Source organism: Lepus europaeus, chromosome X (genome assembly GCF_033115175.1).
Source record: "Lepus europaeus isolate LE1 chromosome X, mLepTim1.pri, whole genome shotgun sequence".
Lineage (NCBI taxonomy): Eukaryota > Metazoa > Chordata > Mammalia > Lagomorpha > Leporidae > Lepus > Lepus europaeus.
Window position 1 is genome coordinate 82,589,387 of NC_084850.1, and position 18,602 is coordinate 82,607,988.

Sequence of the window (18,602 nt, forward strand, 5' to 3'; positions counted from 1 at the left end):
ATAAATCTCTAAGAAATGAGTATCAAGTGTGTTACTATAGGAAAATGGGATATCTTTCCATTTATTTGTGTTGTAGTTGGTTCTTTCATGTATTTTAGTTTTTAGTATTCAATTCTTTTACCTCCTTGGTAAGTTTATTCTTAAGTATTTTATTCTTTTTTCACCTCTTTATAAACATATTCACAATTATTTTGTTTTATTTTATTCTTTTTGATGCTACTATAGATTGAATTTTTCTTTTTAAAATTTATTTATTTAATTAATTTGAAGCGGTGGGTGGGGGAAGAGCGAGCAATCTCCATCTGCTACTTGATTCTCCAAGTGCCTGAAACATGAAATCAATCCAGGATCTCAATCCAGGTCTCCCATATGGGTGGTAGTGACTCAGATGAGTTAAATATTGAGTACAGTTGTTGTAAAGAGACCAACTTCATTGTATTACAAGTGAGTATGTTCTTGTCTTGGTACCATTGTTTATTTTTATTTTTTTTCACAGCCAGACTGAATTTATTAAAAGAAAATAAACATAGATGTTGACCAACTGCCAGCATGCACACAGACCGAACACATGGCAGAGGGCCCAGACCCCAGCAGGCTGTGCCTTTTTATATCTTAGGTGGGCTAGGGGTTGGGTTGAGGGGCAGTAGATTGAGATGAGCTTCTGCATACAGGTTTTTCAAGTTTTTCTTGGGCTTTCAAGCCTAGAGAAAAATGCAGGGGTGGGGTGGGGAACAGTAGAGTGTGAGACTGAATTGGTCTCTTGAAAGAAAGCAGGGTTAACAAGAACCTAAAATGGCTGAGACTTACGTCTTTGTTCCATGGGTCATGAATCTCAGTATAAATATGGAAATGGAACACTGGTTTCTTTCTGGCTACTACCTTCTGACATGGGGTGGGTTATCTATACCCCAGATCAGATTGATTGAAGAGCAGTCTTATGTTGTTCCTGCATGATGGCTTGGGATATAGCAGACATACACTCCTGTAAGGACTTTTGAAATAAGTTAATTATCCATGGTATGAATAGGAGCACTATGATTTTGAGGGTAAAAGGAAAAATTAGAAACATTGCCCATCGTGGAAAAGATGCCCAAAATGAGGAGGACTATGGAGGATATAGGAAAGCAAGAATCTTGTCTAGTTAGTGGAAAGATAGATGAATGCCTGGATGCCAAAGGAAAGAATGCTAATTGTTTTGTTTAGTGTGTGCATGCTGGAAAGGATGGAGTTAGTCTGGCCTGCTTCTAGTCCTGTGCTCTCTCATTTCATCCCTCTTTTGATGGAAACCCTGGCTGCTGTCAGAGTTAGGGTGAGGACTACTCTGACTTCTTCAAGCTGAGTAGGGATGAAGTAGGGACCTGTATCAAGGCAAGTTTCCAGCAGAAGGTGGCCTCTTGAGGGGTATGCAGCATTGCCTCACAGAAACTGTCTCCACTCAAGGTTTCATGTGCATGGTCATCTAGAATTTTGCTGCTTCAAGTCTACAGGAAATGAATCTAACAAGCAGATTAGATACACAGGGTTCAAAACTAAGGGCAGAGTAGTTATTAGAAGATCTAAGAAAGGCGCTTTTCAAACCAGGAGGGAATTTTCCCATGAGAGTCAAACAGAAACTGACAAAAGGGGCTTAATAATAATCAAATGGACGTTGAGGTCTGGCCAGGTATATATGAGGTCCAGACCTAACTCTCTTCATATGTGGTACTGGATAAGACATTATAAGGGAGGTGTGAACCTCCTTAGGGAAGACACCCTGTTGACTTCCATTACCTAGCTGGCTTGGGAGGAGAGCTGGCCTGCATAGGTGGTTAGTAACAAATAGGTGGCATCTCTAAAAAATTTTACAGTTTTGCCTTGATTGTTACTGACCCTAGGCTGTCTTCCTGATGGCTGTAGTTACTTTGTAAGCTGGGCAGAGTGAAGGGCTTTTTAGTGTGGGGCCAACAGGGTCTGCGGTTCTGACCCATGATTCCTTCAACCCCTAGGGCAATTCCATTTCCAGTGGCCTAAAGCTGACAAGGCTTTTCACGACAGCTCATTGCCCATTGCCATGACTCCTCATATAGAAAACAAGTGCCATTTGGGGGTGGACTGGCCTTGTTTGGTCTCCTTGATGTCAGATCACTGTGTAAAGCAGCCATTAGTTGTCCTGCCACCTATCCCTACATTGCTGCTGTTGCCTAGATCATTCCTCTTCCTCTTGGTCTCTGTTAAAGCAGACCACAGAAGAAGCCTTTAGGAATGTCAGCCAAGGGCAGGCTAAACCTCATCCCTAATCTTTGGTGGCCTGAGCTGAAAATCTGTAGTCATAATGTTCTTTCTGTGAGATAAGACAATGCCCATGAGGAGAGCTATGTCCTTCTAGGTAAGATCAACATGCAGACCACCTTATCCAAACTGCCTATAAATTTTGAAGTAATTGGTAAGACTTTTTAACTCTCCCTTAGTTTGGTTTGAAAAGGGAGATTTTGCTTGTTTACTGTCCCCATGGCAAAATAAATCTAACTGTGAAATCATAATTTCTTCTATATGTGGCCAGGCAATTATTACAGAAAATTGTTAGCCATCCCTTAAATTCTGAAGATCAAACTATACATCCTGATTGAGAGTTCTTCAGAATAGAATCAGTTTCGCATCTTGAAGAGAATACAGAAATGAGGGAACAAGTCAGGCTTCCCAGATTGGTTACTCTCAGTAACTCAATATCAAATGAACACTTTACAAACAATTTTAGCTGTCAAATAGCTTATAAAAATATTTACTGAAAGATCCAATGTCTTCTATAAATTTTAAGAGTATGTGTAGTTGGAAATATTTCTTGAATATCTAACACAAGTATAAGCTAATTAAAATAAATCTCAATAAATTTTCCCATGTACACATGTGATATGTACACATGTATAACACATTACAGGAGAGAACAAGAAAACAGTTTCAGTTATTAACAAAGAGATTTTGGCTTCTGCTAGACAAGGCAGGGGAAAAGATAGAAGAAGGCTGCTATTCATGTGGGATCTCTGTCCTTAATGTGCTGTACATTGTGATTTAATGCTATAACTAGTACTCAAACAGTATGTTTCACTTCGTGTTTCTATGTGGGTGCAAACTGTTGAAATCTTTACTTAATATATACTAAACTGATCTTCTGTATATAAAGAGAATTGAAAATGAATCTTGATGTGAATGGAAGGGGAGAGGGAGCAGGAGAGGGGAGGGTTGCAGGTGGGAGGGAAGTTATGGGAGGGGGAAGCCATTGTAATCCATAAGCTGTACATTGGAAATTTATATTCATTAAATAAAAGTTAAAACAAAAAGATAGAAGAAGGCTAGGCATGGAGCATTCTTTGGAGTGAAGTTGCTCATGACTTACCACTATTTTGCCAAATATATTACTGGAGATGGCTGGAACAGAGAGAGAGAGAGAAAGAGAGAGAGTGAAAGAGAGAGAGAGAGGTCTTCCATCCACTGGTTCACTCCCCAGATGGCCGCAACGGCCAGAGCTGCACCGATCTGTGATGCTAGCACCACAGGTGGCAGCTTTACCTGCTATGCCACAGCGCCAACCTCATTTTCATTTTTCTTGATAATATACTCAAAAATAAAAACTGTGGATCATATTGGGAGTGTATTTAATTTTTGAGACCTATTACATTGTTCCCCACAGTGGTTTCAAACTTAAGATTTTCACTAAAATATAATGGTGAACCCATACAATTACTCTCTTTTTCATTTTCAGGACAGTATTCAGAATTCTACCAAACATTTAAAGAATTAAGACTAGTCCTTCTCACAGTTTTCTGAAACCTTGAAGATGAGGAAACATTTCTTAATTCTTTCTATGAGACCAGAATTTCTCTGGTTTCAAAGTCAGTAAAAATTTTACAGAAAAGTAAAAAAAAACTACAAACCCTTTTGAATATTGATGCAAAATGTTAGCAAAATACGAGAAAACAATGTGGCTGCAATATTAAAAGAATTATATCCCATAGCCAAGTGAGATTTATTCCTGGAACATAAAGATGGCTTAACATATGAAGATCGGGGCTGATGCAGCAGGTTAAAGCCCTAGCCTGAAGTGCCGGCATCCCATATGGGTGCCGGTTCGAGTCCTGGAGGCTCCTCTTCCAATCCAGCCCTCTGCTATGGTCTGGGAAAGCAGTAGAAGATGGCCCAAGTCTTTGGGCCCCTGCACTTGTGTGGGAGACCTGGAAGAAGCTCCTGGTTCCTGGCTTTGGATCGGCGCAGCTCTGGCAGTTGCAGCCATCTGGGGAGTAAACCAGCAGATGGAAGACCTCTCTCTCTGTCTCTACCTCTCTCTGTAACTCTGTCTTTCAAATAAATTAATAAATCTTTAAAAAAAAACACATGAAGATCAACTTATGCAAAGCATTGCATGAACAGAATGTACAGAAGATATCACATAATTGTGTCAATTGCTACAGAAAAAGTATTTGACAAACTTCAACATCTTTTCATGATAAAACTCTCAACAAAATAGGGTAGAAGGAAACTATCTCAATATACAAGCATGCTTCAAAATGTTCATGGAAGAATGGAATTAAAAGATAAATTTATTTTAGTTAAAAAATCTCAAATACATGCAGAGATTTCTCATAATAAGAATTTTCCATGAACTTTTCAGACTCCTCATATGCATGGATTTCAAATTATTTTGCACTAAAATATATTTTACTCCATTTCCATGAACTTTTTAAATGACACTAATAGTAAAATCATATATGGAGAATCCAGAGTGAACACCATGAACATCATACCTAATGGTAAAAGACTGAAAACATTTCTTCTGAGATCAGGAACAAGGGAAGCATGCCCTCTTTACACTTCTGTTCAACACAGTACACAAAGTTCTAGCTAGAACTTTTGATAAAAAAAAAGAAGTTAAAGTCATCCAAATTGGAAAGCAAGAAGTAAAATTACCTCTGTTCACAGATTAGATGATTGTATATGCAGAAAACAGTAAATATTTCTCTCTCTCTCCTACATGCACACATATACACACACACATACAAAAGGGTTAACAAGTGAATTCAGAAAGAATTAACATACAAAAAAATCACCTATATTTCTATATGCTAACACTACAATTCTATAAGGAAATTGAGAAGGTTAAGAAAAACAATTCCATTCACAATGGCATCAAATATAATAAGAGTTAACAAAGGAGCCAAGATAAATGTGCAATGAAAATACTGCTGAAAGAAATTTAAAAAGACATAAGTAAATAGAAATGTATCACATGTTCATAGGTTATAAGACTTATTATTATTAATATGTCAATACTACCAAAAGTAGTCTTCATATTCAATGCAATCCCAATGTGTTCACATAAAAAGACAATTCAAAAATTCATACGGAATCACAAAATATCCTGAGTAGCCAAAGCAATTTTGGACAAGAACAAAGCTGCAATCAATTGCTTCTAGATTTCAGAATATGTTACAAAGCCCCTATAATCAAAACAGTGTGATACTGGCAAAAAAAATAGACACATACAGGCTGGCGCTGTGGTGTAGATGGTTAAACTTCTGCCTGCAGTGCTGGCATCACATTTGGGCACCAGATTGAGACTCGACTGCTCCACTTTCCATCCAGCTCCCTGCTAATGTACCTGGTAAAGCAACAAAAGATGGACCAAGTACTTGGACCCCTGCATCCAAGTAGGAGACCCTGAGGAAGCTCCTGGCTCCTGGCTTCGGGCTGACCCAACCCCGGCCATTGTAGTTGTGGCCATTTGGGGAGTGAGTTAGTGAATGGGAGAATCTCAATCTCTCTCTCTCTCTCTCTCCCTCTCTCTCTCTCCCCCTCCTCCTCCTCCTCTCTCTGTATTTCTGCCTTTCAAATAAATAAATAAATAAATCTTTAAAAAATCTGGAAACATAGATCAATAAAACAGATTTAAAAACCAAAAACTAAAATCATGCAAATACAGTCAACTGACCTTTGGTAAAGGTACCAAGAATACACAATTGAGAAAGGACAGTTTCTTTAATAATTTTTTTTTGTGGAATGCTGAATATCTGCATGCAAAAGAATGAAACTGGGTCATGGAACTGAAGGCTTAAAACTGCTAGAAGAAAGATGAAATACAGCTTTTAAATATTAATCTTGACAATGATTTTTCAGATGTGATACCAAAAACATGAGCAACAAAAGCCAATTAGTCAAGATGGAGTATGTTAAACTAAAACATTCTTCAAAAACAATGAATAAGGAGTTGGCATTGTGGCTCAGTTCAAGCCACTGCTTGCAGCACTGGATTCTCATATAAGCACTGGTTTGAGTTCCAGCTGTTCCACTTGCAAGCCAGTTGCCCATTAATGTGCCTGGGTAATAAGTTAAAGATTGCTCAAGTGCTTGGGTCTCTGTACCCACATGAGAGATTTGGAAGAAGCTCCTGGCTCCTGGCTTCGGATTGGCATAGCTGTGGTCATTGCAGCCATCCGGGGAGTGAACAAGTGGATGGACCAGCTCGCTCTCTACCTCTGCCTCTGTCTCTGCCTCTGCCTCTTTGTAACTCTGCCCTTCAAATAAATAATCTTTAAAAAGTAAATAAATAATTTTTTTTCATTTTAAAAATAGGAAAGGTAGCCCATGGAATTGGAATAAAATATTTGCCAACTCTTATATCTGATAAAGTCTTAATATCCAAATATATCAAAAACTCATACAAGTGAAGCTCCCTCTCTTCAACACATAAATACCTTATTAAAAATAAGAAGAAACTAGATAGATCTCCGAAGAAGACTTACAGCAGATACATGAAAAATTACTCAACATTCTTAATCATCAGGGAACTGCAAGTCAAACCACAGTGAGATATTACCTCATACCTGTTAGGACAGCTTTTATTTGAGAAAGAGAGAGGGAGAGGGAGAAGGAGAGGGAGAGGGAGAGAGGGAAAGAGGGAGAGAGGGAGAGAGGAAGAGAGAGAAATATATATTGGTAAGGATGTGAAGAACAGGAAAACCTTTATGAATTGTTGATGGGAATATAAATTCGTGTAGCCACTACGGAAAACAGTATGGAGGTTCCTCAAGAAAACAAAACTAGGGGTGGGTGTTGAGACCCAGTGGGTTAAGCCAATGTTGGTGATGGCACATCCCATATCAGAGTGTTTGAGATCAAGTCCCAGGCCCACTTCCACTTCCAGCTTCCTGCTAATGCACACCCTGAAAGCAATCAGGTGATGATCCAAGCACTTGGATCCCTGACAACCATGTGGGAGCCTTGGGTGGAGTTCCTGCTTCTTGGCTTTGGCCTGATACAGCCTTGGCCATTGTGGCCATTTGGAGAGTGAACCATAGATGGAAGATCTCTGTCTCTGCCTCTGTCTCTGTCTCTGTCACTCTTCCAAATAAATAATTAAACAAACAAAGAAGCCTTAACAACAAACTAGAGCTACCAAATGATCCAGCAATCTCACTTGCAGGTATATTGGCATTGCTTTCTCTCCTCTGGGGCTCCTATTGCTCTGATCCTAGCTCCTATCAGGGGCCTAGCCTGTCTCATCTGCAATGTGATGGGACACAGTCACTTTGAGCCAAGGCTGCCTTCCTGTTTACAGAGATCGAGTCCAAATAGTTCATCCCTCGTCCCTTATAACCCATCACCTCCACATTCCACCCTCTTCCAAAGATGAGCAAGCCATCATCTGGCTCTTCCTAGCCCCCACTGCAACCACAGTTCAGGCCCAGAGTCTGGGTAAAAACAGGCTCAAATAACCTTCATAGTTAAAAGTCTATTAAGAAAACCAAATGGAAATTCCTGATTCTGGAAAGGAACACCCATGAAAGCCTGGTTTTGTGTAGAAGGTGAAGCTTTGAGAAACATTGCCAAGGAACCAGAAGCAAGACTGGCAGTAACAAGGGCTGCACAGGCAGCAATAAGAGAATATTCATGAGAAAATTGGAACAAATAAATCTGACAATCTGTGCTGAAAAATTTCACTGAGATGACTTAAAAGTGTACAAGAGGATGTACATAGGTTATACACAGATTTTGCCATTTTATATGAGGGAGTTGAATATCCTCAGCTTTTGGTATCCAAGGGGTCTTAGAACAAATCCCACGTGAATACTAAAGGATGACATTATTTCATTTGCTGCTTTGTTTGTGGAATGAAACCTCTGACAAGCCTGAAGAGGGTGGGAGGGGCAGGCAGAAGAGAATTCCACCTTAAGGTTCTGTTAAACACATCCTTTTGCATTACACCCCCTTTTGCCCACCCCCCACCCCCCAAAATGCAAGCAAGAAAACAGTCTTGAGAAGCTTTTTAATTCCAATGAGTATGGGATCTGCATCTGTTCATTGTAGCATTATTCACAATAGCCAAGATGTGAAAGCAACCTAAATTTCCATCAACAAGTGAATGGATAAAGAAAATGCTGAACAATGGAATATTATTCAGTTTCAAAATAGAAGGAAATCCTGACTTTTGTGACAACATATCTGGGGACATTATGCTAAGTGAAATAAGCTTTAGAGAAATAAACAAAAACAAATGGATAGAATGCCTTTGTTCACGGATTAGAAGACTTGCCTTTGTTAAAATGCCAATGCTCACCAGATTGATCTGTAGATTCAATGAAATCTCTGTCACAATCTCAGAGGATTTTTTTGTGGAAATTGACAAACTTACTATAAAATTTATATGAAATACAAAAGATGCATCATAGTGAAAACTATTTTGAAAGGAAAATGAATAAAGACATTCACATTTCAAATAAATTTCTTTAAAGATTTGTTTATTTATTTGAAAGGCAGAGTTACAGAGGCAGAGACAGAAAGAGAGAGGTCTTCCATCCGCTGGTTCACTCCCCAGTTGGCCGCAACAGCCAGAGCCATGGTGATCCGAAGCCAGGAGCCAAGAGCTTCCTCCAGGTCTCCCACGTGGGTGCAGGGGCCTAAGGACTTGGGCCATCTTCTACTGCTTTCTCAGGCCATGTCAGAGAGCTGGATTGGAAGTGGAACAGCCAGGACTCAAATCGGCGCCCATATGGAAGCCCAGCACTGCAGATGGTGGCTTTTACCTGCTTCACCGGCCCCACTGGGCAGAATTTAATGATAGGGCAAATCTCTCACCACAGGAGACCTTCCTAAACAGCATCATGGAGCCACAGTCCAGAAGGTGAAGTGAGTAAGGGAATTTCCAGTGGTGAGGTGAATCAGAGAAGTAGATTGTTCATCTAAGTGACATTGTTCAACAGCAAGATGAGGAAATCTCTGGATCAGAAAGCTCCTAAGGGCAATAGTGGTTTGGAACCTTCTTATCCACAGTTAGCAAATGTCGGGTGTAGTTTTGTGGAGTACCAGGCAGGCTCTAGAAATTACAAATGTATGTTTATCTGGGCTGTATTGAAACATTTGGATATGTAAAGATTTGAGTTTGTCAGGCTAACCATGCTAGCCTGCTGTGAAAAAGATAACAACAGGGGGGAGAAGAGTAGGGAGAAAGCTGATACACAAGTATCTTTGGCTCATTTATATAACAATGGGCCACTGATTTTATGATAAAGGTTACCAAATTAATTAATTAAGGAAAGAAGAGCCTTTTATCAAATTGACTACACATGAATATCCACATGTTGAAAGCAATTATCTTTTTCTTGAGGCCTTTAACTAATACCATATACAAAAATGAACTCAATATGAATCATAGGTCCAAAAGTAAAAGATAAAATCATAAAACATTTAGAAGAAAACACAAGAGCAAGACTTTATTGCCATGGGTTAAACAGAAATTTCTTTGTTGTGACACCAAAACACAATCCATTAAAAAATGATAAATTGAATCACATCAAAATTCAAAACCTTAACACTTCAAAAACATCATCTAAATAGGCATTAAAAGACATGCAACATAACAGTGAAAAATATTGCGAAGCATGTATCTGACAAAGGACTTAAACTTAGCATAGGCATGGAACTCTTACAACTCAATATTAAAAAAGTAAACCGATTTAAAAATGGCTCAAATGTTTGAAGACCTTATACAAAATATATATGAATGGCTAATAAGTATATGAAAAGATGACCATTAGGGAAATGCAAATTAAACCACAATGGGATATTAACTCACACCCACTAGAATGACTAAAAAGGCAATGTTCACTTCAGTATAATTCACAGTAGCTAAAGTTCAAAATAGATTATAGGTGCATCAATTGGTGAAAAAATAAACAAAATGCTATATCCATATACTTAAATGCTTTTCAGCAGCAAAAGGATCCAACTATAGATATATGCTATGGCATAGAGGAATTTCAAAATATTTATTTTCAGTGAAAGAAGTCTGACATACAGGACTATGTAGTGCATAATTTCATTTACATGAAATGTCTATGTAGAAAAGACGAATCTATAAATATGGTAAATAGATTAGCAGGGCCCATAGCAGGAGTAGAAGGTATAATAGGAATTAACAGTAATTATTCATGAAGGATGATATTGTGACAATGAAAATGTTATAAAATTGATTAATGGTGGTAATTGTGCAACTTGTCACATTTAATTATTCATAAGGAGCCTCAATGTTACTGGGAAGTAAAAGATGTAAAGAGAAATGAGGAGGATTAAGGAGAGGAGTGGCACAGCCAGATACATTTTTCTCATGTTCAAGATTAAATCTTCACTGTGTGTTTTCATATACAATACAAGGGTGCATTTTATTTTTTTAAAAAATTATTAATTTGGGCCGGCGCCGCGGCTCACTAGGCTAATCCTCCGCCTTGCGGCACCGGCACACCGGGTTCTAGTCCCGGTCGGGGCACCGATCCTGTCCTGGTTGCCCCTCTTCCAGGCCAGCTCTCTGCTGTGGCCAGGGAGTGCAGTGGAGGATGGCCCAAGTGCTTGGGCCCTGCACCCCATGGGAGACCAGGAGAAGCACCTGGCTCCTGCCATCGGATCAGCGCGGTGCGCCGGCCGCAGCGCGCTACCACAGAGGCCATTGGAGGGTGAACCAACGGCAAAAGGAAGACCTTTCTCTCTGTCTCTCTCTCACTGTCCACTCTGCCTGTCAAAAATAAAAAAAAAATCATTAATTTGTCATTTGAAAAGGATGTATTACAAGGAGAAAAAAAATACTCTGAAACAGTTATTTTAAAAATAAAGATGGCATGAACATTATTGTACCTGCCTTTTTGTGTGTGTACCTAAATGTCTGAAATTGCTAGGTCCTATGCAAAGCTTGCGTTTAGATTTAACAGATACTGTCAGTTTTTCAAAGGTTTTATACCAATTTACATTCCTAAAGCAAAATCTGAAGATTTCAATTTCTTTACTTCTTTGTAAAAATTTGGAGTTGTTAGATTTTTTAATATTAGCCATGAAAATTCTCTTTATATATTAATAATTTGTTTTACATATATATGTATTTGTGTGTAATGTACACATTCCATCTCTTCGACTATTTCTCATCATATATTGTTTATGTCTTCGTTGGTTTGTTTTTCTCAACATCTTTTATTATGGTAAAATATACATAACATAATATAAAATTTAACATTTTAATTATACCCAAGTTTACAGTTCAGGGGCATTAAGTACATTCACGTTGTTATGACTTATTATCACCATCTAGCTCCAGAATACTTTCATTTTTTTAAACTGGAACTCTACCCATTAAACAATAGCTTTCATTCTCCTTGCCCACAGCCCCTGGTAGCCATGATTGTACTTTTGGTGCCTATGAATTTGATTACTTTTGGAAACTCCTTTAGTGAAATTATACGACATTTGTCCTTTTTTATCTGGCACATTTCACTTAGCATAATGTTTTTAAGTTTTATCCATATTGTAGTGTATGATGGAATTAAATTTCTTTTTAAGAATGAATAATATTCTCTTACACACACACACACACACTACATTTTACTTGGACATCAATGGACATTTAGGCTGTTTCCAACTTTTTGCTATTGTGTTCATTGATGTTATTAACTGTTGTTAATAATGTTCATCTTATGTACATAGATGCTTTAAACATTTTTGGTATATTCTCAGAAGTGGAATATTACTGGGTCATATAGTCATTCTTCTGTGTTTAATGTTTTTGAGGAAATGTTCCCATTGCTTCCCATTGTCCAAATGCTTACCAGCACTTGGTATTTTCTGTATGCTTTTCACCATAGCTATTCTATTGCATGTGAAGTTGGATCTCATTGTGGTTTTGATTTGCATTTCCCTAATTAGTGATATTTTTCATGTCTTTATTGGCTATTTGTTTCTTTGGAGAAATCTCCATTCAAGTCCTTTGCCCATTTTTCAAGTAGGTTTGTTTGGTTGTTGGTTTGTAGGTTATTGATTTGTTTACACATGATATTAATCTATCCGATACATGATTTGCAATTATTTTCTCCCATTCCATGGGTTGGTTACCTTTTAATTCTCTTGACAGTGTCCTTTAGTACACAAAGTTTTTAATTTTGAAGTCCAATTTATCTATATTTTAATTTTGCTGCTCGTGTTTTTGGTGCCACATCTTTTTTTCTTTTAAAGGATGAAACACATCATTTCCCTTGTGGTTTCTGTGACTGTATGCTTTTGAGGACTCTTAAGTCTTAAAAGTAGATAAAGATATTTTTCATTGTCTTATAATAGTTCAGTTCAACTGTATAGTATATGTAAGTAACAATGAATTTTATTTTTAAAATCACATTCTTGGAGAGCATTTAAGGAATGGTGAGATATGCTAATAAAAGAAAAAGTGTGTGGAAGAGTCTATCTAAATTTAAATATTAGAAACTTCTAGCCTAAACACAAACATGTGAGTATAATATGAGAATAAATAAGTTAGAAAGAAAAGGACCAAAATGTTCAAGTTGGTACTCAACAGATTGTGAAATTACTATTGATTTCTGTTAATTCCCCAAAAATCTCATTTTCTAAATTTTCTAAAATGAGCATGTATGGTGTTTGTTATCAGAAAGCTGCAGGAAACGTTACAGTTACAGAAACAGAAAAGGAAAAGTTTGAATGATGGGACTCATAACTAAGGACATGAGCCTGACAATTGAATTCTATAAATACTCTAATTCTGTGAAGTACATAGAACTAAAATAAGTTAAAAGATTATCTCCAAATTGACAGAACCTGGAAACAAATGCAAAAATATGTGAGAGTGCTTATCTCTGTGATAATCATACAATGCAAATTATTCTCTAAATCTGGAAAATAATAGGTAATTATGATTATAAAAATTGTTCGATTAATAAATTATCAACATCAGAGATGTGGATGAAACAAACATCACCAGTGATTTCTACCTAGAGAAAACATTTGACTACTGCATAGTGTTCTATCCTATGACTATCATATATTTAACCATCTTTTTGGTGATGAGATGTGGATTATTTCCAATTAACTATATAAAGTATCAAGCAAATGCTATATTTTTAAGCACAACTATTACTTATAATTTGGATTTTCTTATTAAAATTCTCCAACGGCTTTTTTTTTTTTGACAGGCAGAGTGGACAGTGAGAGAGAGAGAGACAGAGAGAAAGGTCTTCCTTTTGCCATTGGTTCACCTTCCAATGGCCGCCGCGGTAGCGCGCTGCGGCCGGCGCAGCGCACTGATCCGATGGCAGGAGCCAGGTGCTTCTCCTGGTCTCCCACGGAGTGCAGGGCCCAAGCACTTGGGCCATCCTCCACTGCACTCCCTGGCCACAGCAGAGAGCTGGCCTGGAAGAGGGGCAACCAGGACAGGATCGGTGCCCCGACCGGGACTAGAACCCGGTGTGCCGGTGCCGCAAGGCGGAGGATTAGCCTAGTGAGCCGCGGCGCCGGCCTCTCCGACGGCTTTTTAAAGAGCCAGCATGAAAAAAGAGGAAATGGAAAGTCACTATTAGAACTGAGGTTATTGCTAAGTCAGAGAATTAGTTTACTGTCTTTTGTTTTCATTGGTCATGTGGTTGGATGTGCCATGTTGGCTCTTCATCACAGGCTCTCGTTCACTCTCACCTCCATTTCACCTCTTCCTCCCCCACAAGAAATGTTATGTGAATTTTCTCATTTAAAGTAATATAGCTGGTGGAAAAATACAAACAGAATACAGCATATTTAAATGACTGAGAGTCACACTACTCAAAGACCATTAATGTTAATTTTGAGTATTTGAAAACTTTTCTAGCTTCTCTTTGTAAATTCTACCTCTTCCCACCTCTCCCCTCCCCACAGCCTGGGGCTGAAATCAAAGGGATAGACTTAAATGCCTAGGTGCTTTTCCTCTCATTTTTCGACATTTGGGTTACGATATTCTCTTAGCTTTTGTTAAATTATAAAAATATAACATTAGTTGAAAGCTAAATAAAAGTTGGGTTTCTAGAAAACTCCGTGGGAAGTGTGTGTGTGTGCGTGTGTGTGTGGCGGGGGAGGAGGGAGGGGGTGTACTGTGGGGGATGGCTGGGAGGTGCATGAATCAGCCATATTTCAGAACCTGCCTGGAAAGGTGAACGAAGTTGGAAACCTGATAGATCCAGAAATGTATTGGCTTAGGGTTTGTCCATCACTACAGCTCAGCAAATGAGATTAAAGCAGAGTTGTGGGAGGAAAGGGAGTGACGCAGCCAGCTACTTGCACCAAGAAAATTTAGCCAAGAGAGCTGCGTAATCATATTGCGGCGTTGGTGGTTTTTTTTTTTTCCCCTTTGCTGCAGCAGCTGCTTACGGAGGTAATCTGCCCACTGCGGCTCTCTGCAGTCTCTGGCTCTCTCCTTCAGGACCCATCACCGCAGCCATCGCCGCCCTCAGCAGCGCAGCCCAGGCCGCCGCTGCTTGGGTCCGGCTCTCACAGTCTCAGCATCGTCTTTTCTCCCCCACAGCACCGTCCGCCGCCGCTGCCACAGTCCGGCCGCCACTCCTGGCTCCGCCTGTGCTCCAGCTGCCAACGCTGCTGATATTTCGGTGAGTCGTTTTCCTGTGGCGATCAGCTCTCATCTCAGTGGTAGCCAGCCACCTTGGGCGTGTGTATTCCTTTGAAAAATGGCCGAGTCAGCGGACCGCAAGGAACTGTCAGAGTCCAACCAAGAAGAGGTTGATAATCAAATAATGATGGAGGGATCTGGGGAACATCAGGAGCCAGGTAAAGATGCCGCGGCTGGGCCTGGAGATGGGGAGCTAGTGGAAGCTGCCGCTGGGCTCAGAGAAGAGGCAAAAGGTGAAGATGCTGCTGCCAGGTCAGCGGAGGGGAAACGTGGGGATTCTGAGGAGGAGTCAGAAGCAGACCGTCCAAAGGGACTAATCGGCTATCTGTTGGATACGGACTTTGTTGAAAGTCTACCTGTGAAAGTTAAGTACCGTGTGTTGGCCCTTAAAAAGCTTCAAACTAGAGCAGCGAATTTGGAATCTAAATTCCTTAGAGAATTTCATGACATTGAAAGAAAGTTTGCTGAGATGTATCAACCCTTACTGGAAAAAAGACGTCAGATCATCAATGCTATCTATGAACCCACGGAAGAGGAATGTGAATGTAAATTAGACCCTGAGGACGATGATGATGAGGAAATGGATGATGAGGAAGAAATATATGGTAATGAGGAGAGTGTGGTCCATGAATATGTGGATGAGGATGATGGTTATGAGGACTATTATTATGATTATGCTGTTGAGGAGGAGGAGGAGGAGGAAGAGGAGGAGGAGGAGGACACTGATGCTACAGGAGGAGAAGAGAATAAAGAAGAGGATCCTAAGGGAATTCCTGATTTCTGGCTGACTGTTTTAAAAAACGTTGACACGCTCACTCCTCTGATTAAGAAATACGATGAGCCTATTCTGAAGCTGCTGACAGATATTAAAGTGAAGCTTTCAGAGCCTGGTGAACCTCTCAGTTTCACACTAGAATTTCACTTTAAACCCAATGAGTATTTCAAAAATGAGCTGTTGACTAAGACCTATGTGCTAAAATCAAGGCTGGCCTATTATGATCCCCATCCTTATAGGGGAACTGCAATTGAATATTCCACAGGCTGCGAGATAGATTGGAATGAAGGAAAGAATGTCACATTGAAAACCATCAAGAAGAAACAGAAACATCGGATCTGGGGAACAATCCGAACTGTGACTGAAGATTTCCCCAAGGATTCATTCTTCAATTTCTTTTCTCCTCATGGACTCAACTTAAATGGAGATGGAAATGATGATTTTTTACTTGGTCACAATTTGCGTACTTACATAATACCAAGATCAGTATTGTTTTTCTCAGGTGATGCACTGGAATCTCAACAGGAGGGGGTGGTAAGGGAAGTTAATGATGCAATTTATGACAAAATTATTTATGATAATTGGATGGCTGCAATTGAGGAGGTTAAAGCCTGTTGCAAAAATCTTGAGGCATTAGTAGAAGACATTGATCGCTAAAGCAGAGTATATATGGTCCTGAGATTTACTGCACTAAATCTAGTCACCTAAGATATAAGAAGTTAATTATAGTCTTGTGTTCTGTATTTTTCTTGTAGTGTCAGTTAAAACATGTCTCAGAAATAGAAGAAAAGTTCAAATATTAATTTATTTGATCTTGTATTTTAGTAGTAGGATGTTTTCAAGAAATGTAGACTGAGGTAAATGACTTGACATCAATATATCCTGTAACTATTAATCTGTGGCTGTGAATGTTACTGGAAATGCTAAATTAAACCAAATTTTATTTGTTTTGAAAGAAAAAACTTGGAAACCAACCTAAGTGTTTTTACCCTTGTTGTTTTTGTATTTTTTCCTTAGTCATTTGGCTAGTGGGTTTAATTTTGTTATGCCTGCTTCATTTTACAATAGAAATGCAGTAGAACTTAAAAATTGAAAGCTTAAGAGGCCTGCATAGAATTAAGAACTTCAGGCAAAACCACACTTACTGTTAATAACAGCTTATTTATAGGTCCTTATATTTTGTGTGACTGTGATAAATAATAAAACTTTCTCAGAGTTACTGTTCATCAGTGAAGTGTTAATCACAGTATTTTCAAAGTTTGCACATATTCTGTGTAATTGTATATACATGATTATAGTGTATAATTCTCTTTTCCTCTATTATATTGAATCATTCATTGAAAGTGATAATTTTATCATCTCGAGAAAATGTTTCATGTTCCTTCACTGTAAAATAAAATTAATTAAAAATCAATATGTCTTTTTTAAAAACTAATCTTTTTTCTGATTACAAAAGTAGTATGCCCATTGGAAGCCATTTGGAAAATACTAAAAGAATGTATAAATTAAAACCCAAATCCATATACCCATTGCTCTAAAGGTAAAAACTAATAATTTTTTTTAATTTTCTACAAATTCTTATATTTAGCTATGAATGTAAATTTACTAACACTAACACTATACCAAGAGATATAAAGTGTCTATTATTTTTATTGTTTAGGAGTGATTTAATCTTTTTTTTTTTTTGACAGGCAGAGTGGACAGTGAGAGAGAGAGAGAGAGACAGAGAGAAAGGTCTTCCTTTGCCGTTGGTTCACCCTCCAAAGGCCGCCGTGGCTGGCGTGCTGCGGCCGGCGCAGCGCACCGATCCGATGGCAGGAGCCAGGTGCTTCTCCTGGTCTCCCATGGGGTGCAGGGCCCAAGCACTTGGGCCATCCTCCACTGCACTCCCTGGCCACAGCAGAGAGCTGGCATGGAAGAGGGGCAACCGGGACAGGATCGGTGCCTAGGAGTGATTTAATCTTAATCTTGAGTCTACTTCCATGAGACAGAGTTGCAGAGAAGCAAAAATCCCTCAATTTTAATCAATCCACTGCATTCATTGCTATTTAATAATTTAAACAGTATAACAGCCTCCTATGTGTTAGTCTGTATTTCATGTTTCATAGTTAGCCTTCCACAATGTCATCTGGATGTATACAGACCTACAATACTTTATGATACCAAGTGGTAAATGCTGACAGAAAGTAGAAATGTTTTTATGGTTGGCACCTAAATAAAACTTATATAGAGAGGGGCAAGACTAGAACAAAGGTAAAGATGTAATTGGTAAATAATTTGGAGTCACTCATTTTAGTTTGGATAGTGGGTGCTTCATATTTGGTGAGTGGTACAGTGACCTTGTTTCTATGTGCTTAGACAAAATTAAGTGGCCTTGCTTTGTCTCATTTTATTGCAGTCCCACAGTAATGTTGATGTTTTGACTCTATGAAATGGTTTCTATCTAATAGGAAAATAACATGGCCTAGCTGCATGTACAAGCTTTCTGATCTGAGGGCCTACTTTTTATTTTTCTTTCTCTTTCACTTCTTATGGAAGCAGTTTGAGATTCTCACAACTCTCTTAGTTTGTGGTTATGGAATTTCATTCAATTTGAGTTTAGAGGAATGTAAAAATCCTTTAGGGCTTGAGGATTAGCCACCAACTTTAGGCAACATTCAGACATGCCTGTACTAGGGTTTAGAATCCAAGTGTGACAAAAAATATAATTTTACCTTAATTTTCATTATATTTATTTTTTAAAAAGATTTATTTTTTTACTTGAGAGGTAAAGTCACAGACAGAGAGAAAGGTCCTCCATCAGCTGGTTCATTCTCCAAATGGCCACAATGGCAGAAGCTGGGCTGATCTGAAACCAAGAGCCAGGAGCCACTTCCTCTGGGTCTT

General features: G+C 38.8%; 1 protein-coding gene across 1 annotated transcript; it reads left to right on the forward strand.

Annotated features, from left to right (window-relative positions):
- Window positions 1-14,607: 14,607 nt before the first annotated feature.
- On the forward strand, window positions 14,608-16,926 carry NAP1L2 (nucleosome assembly protein 1 like 2). Its single transcript, XM_062183566.1, has 2 exons — window positions 14,608-14,689; window positions 14,840-16,926. The coding sequence occupies exon 2, from the start codon at window positions 15,000-15,002 to the stop codon at window positions 16,371-16,373; it is 1,374 nt and encodes a 457-aa protein (XP_062039550.1). The 5' UTR covers window positions 14,608-14,689; window positions 14,840-14,999; the 3' UTR covers window positions 16,374-16,926.
- Window positions 16,927-18,602: the final 1,676 nt, after the last annotated feature.

What these genes read in the sequence shown, in the direction of transcription:
- NAP1L2 (XM_062183566.1), top strand. Translation starts at nt 15,000, where the DNA reads ATGGCCGAGTCAGCGGACCGCAAGGAACTGTCAGAGTCCAACCAAGAA.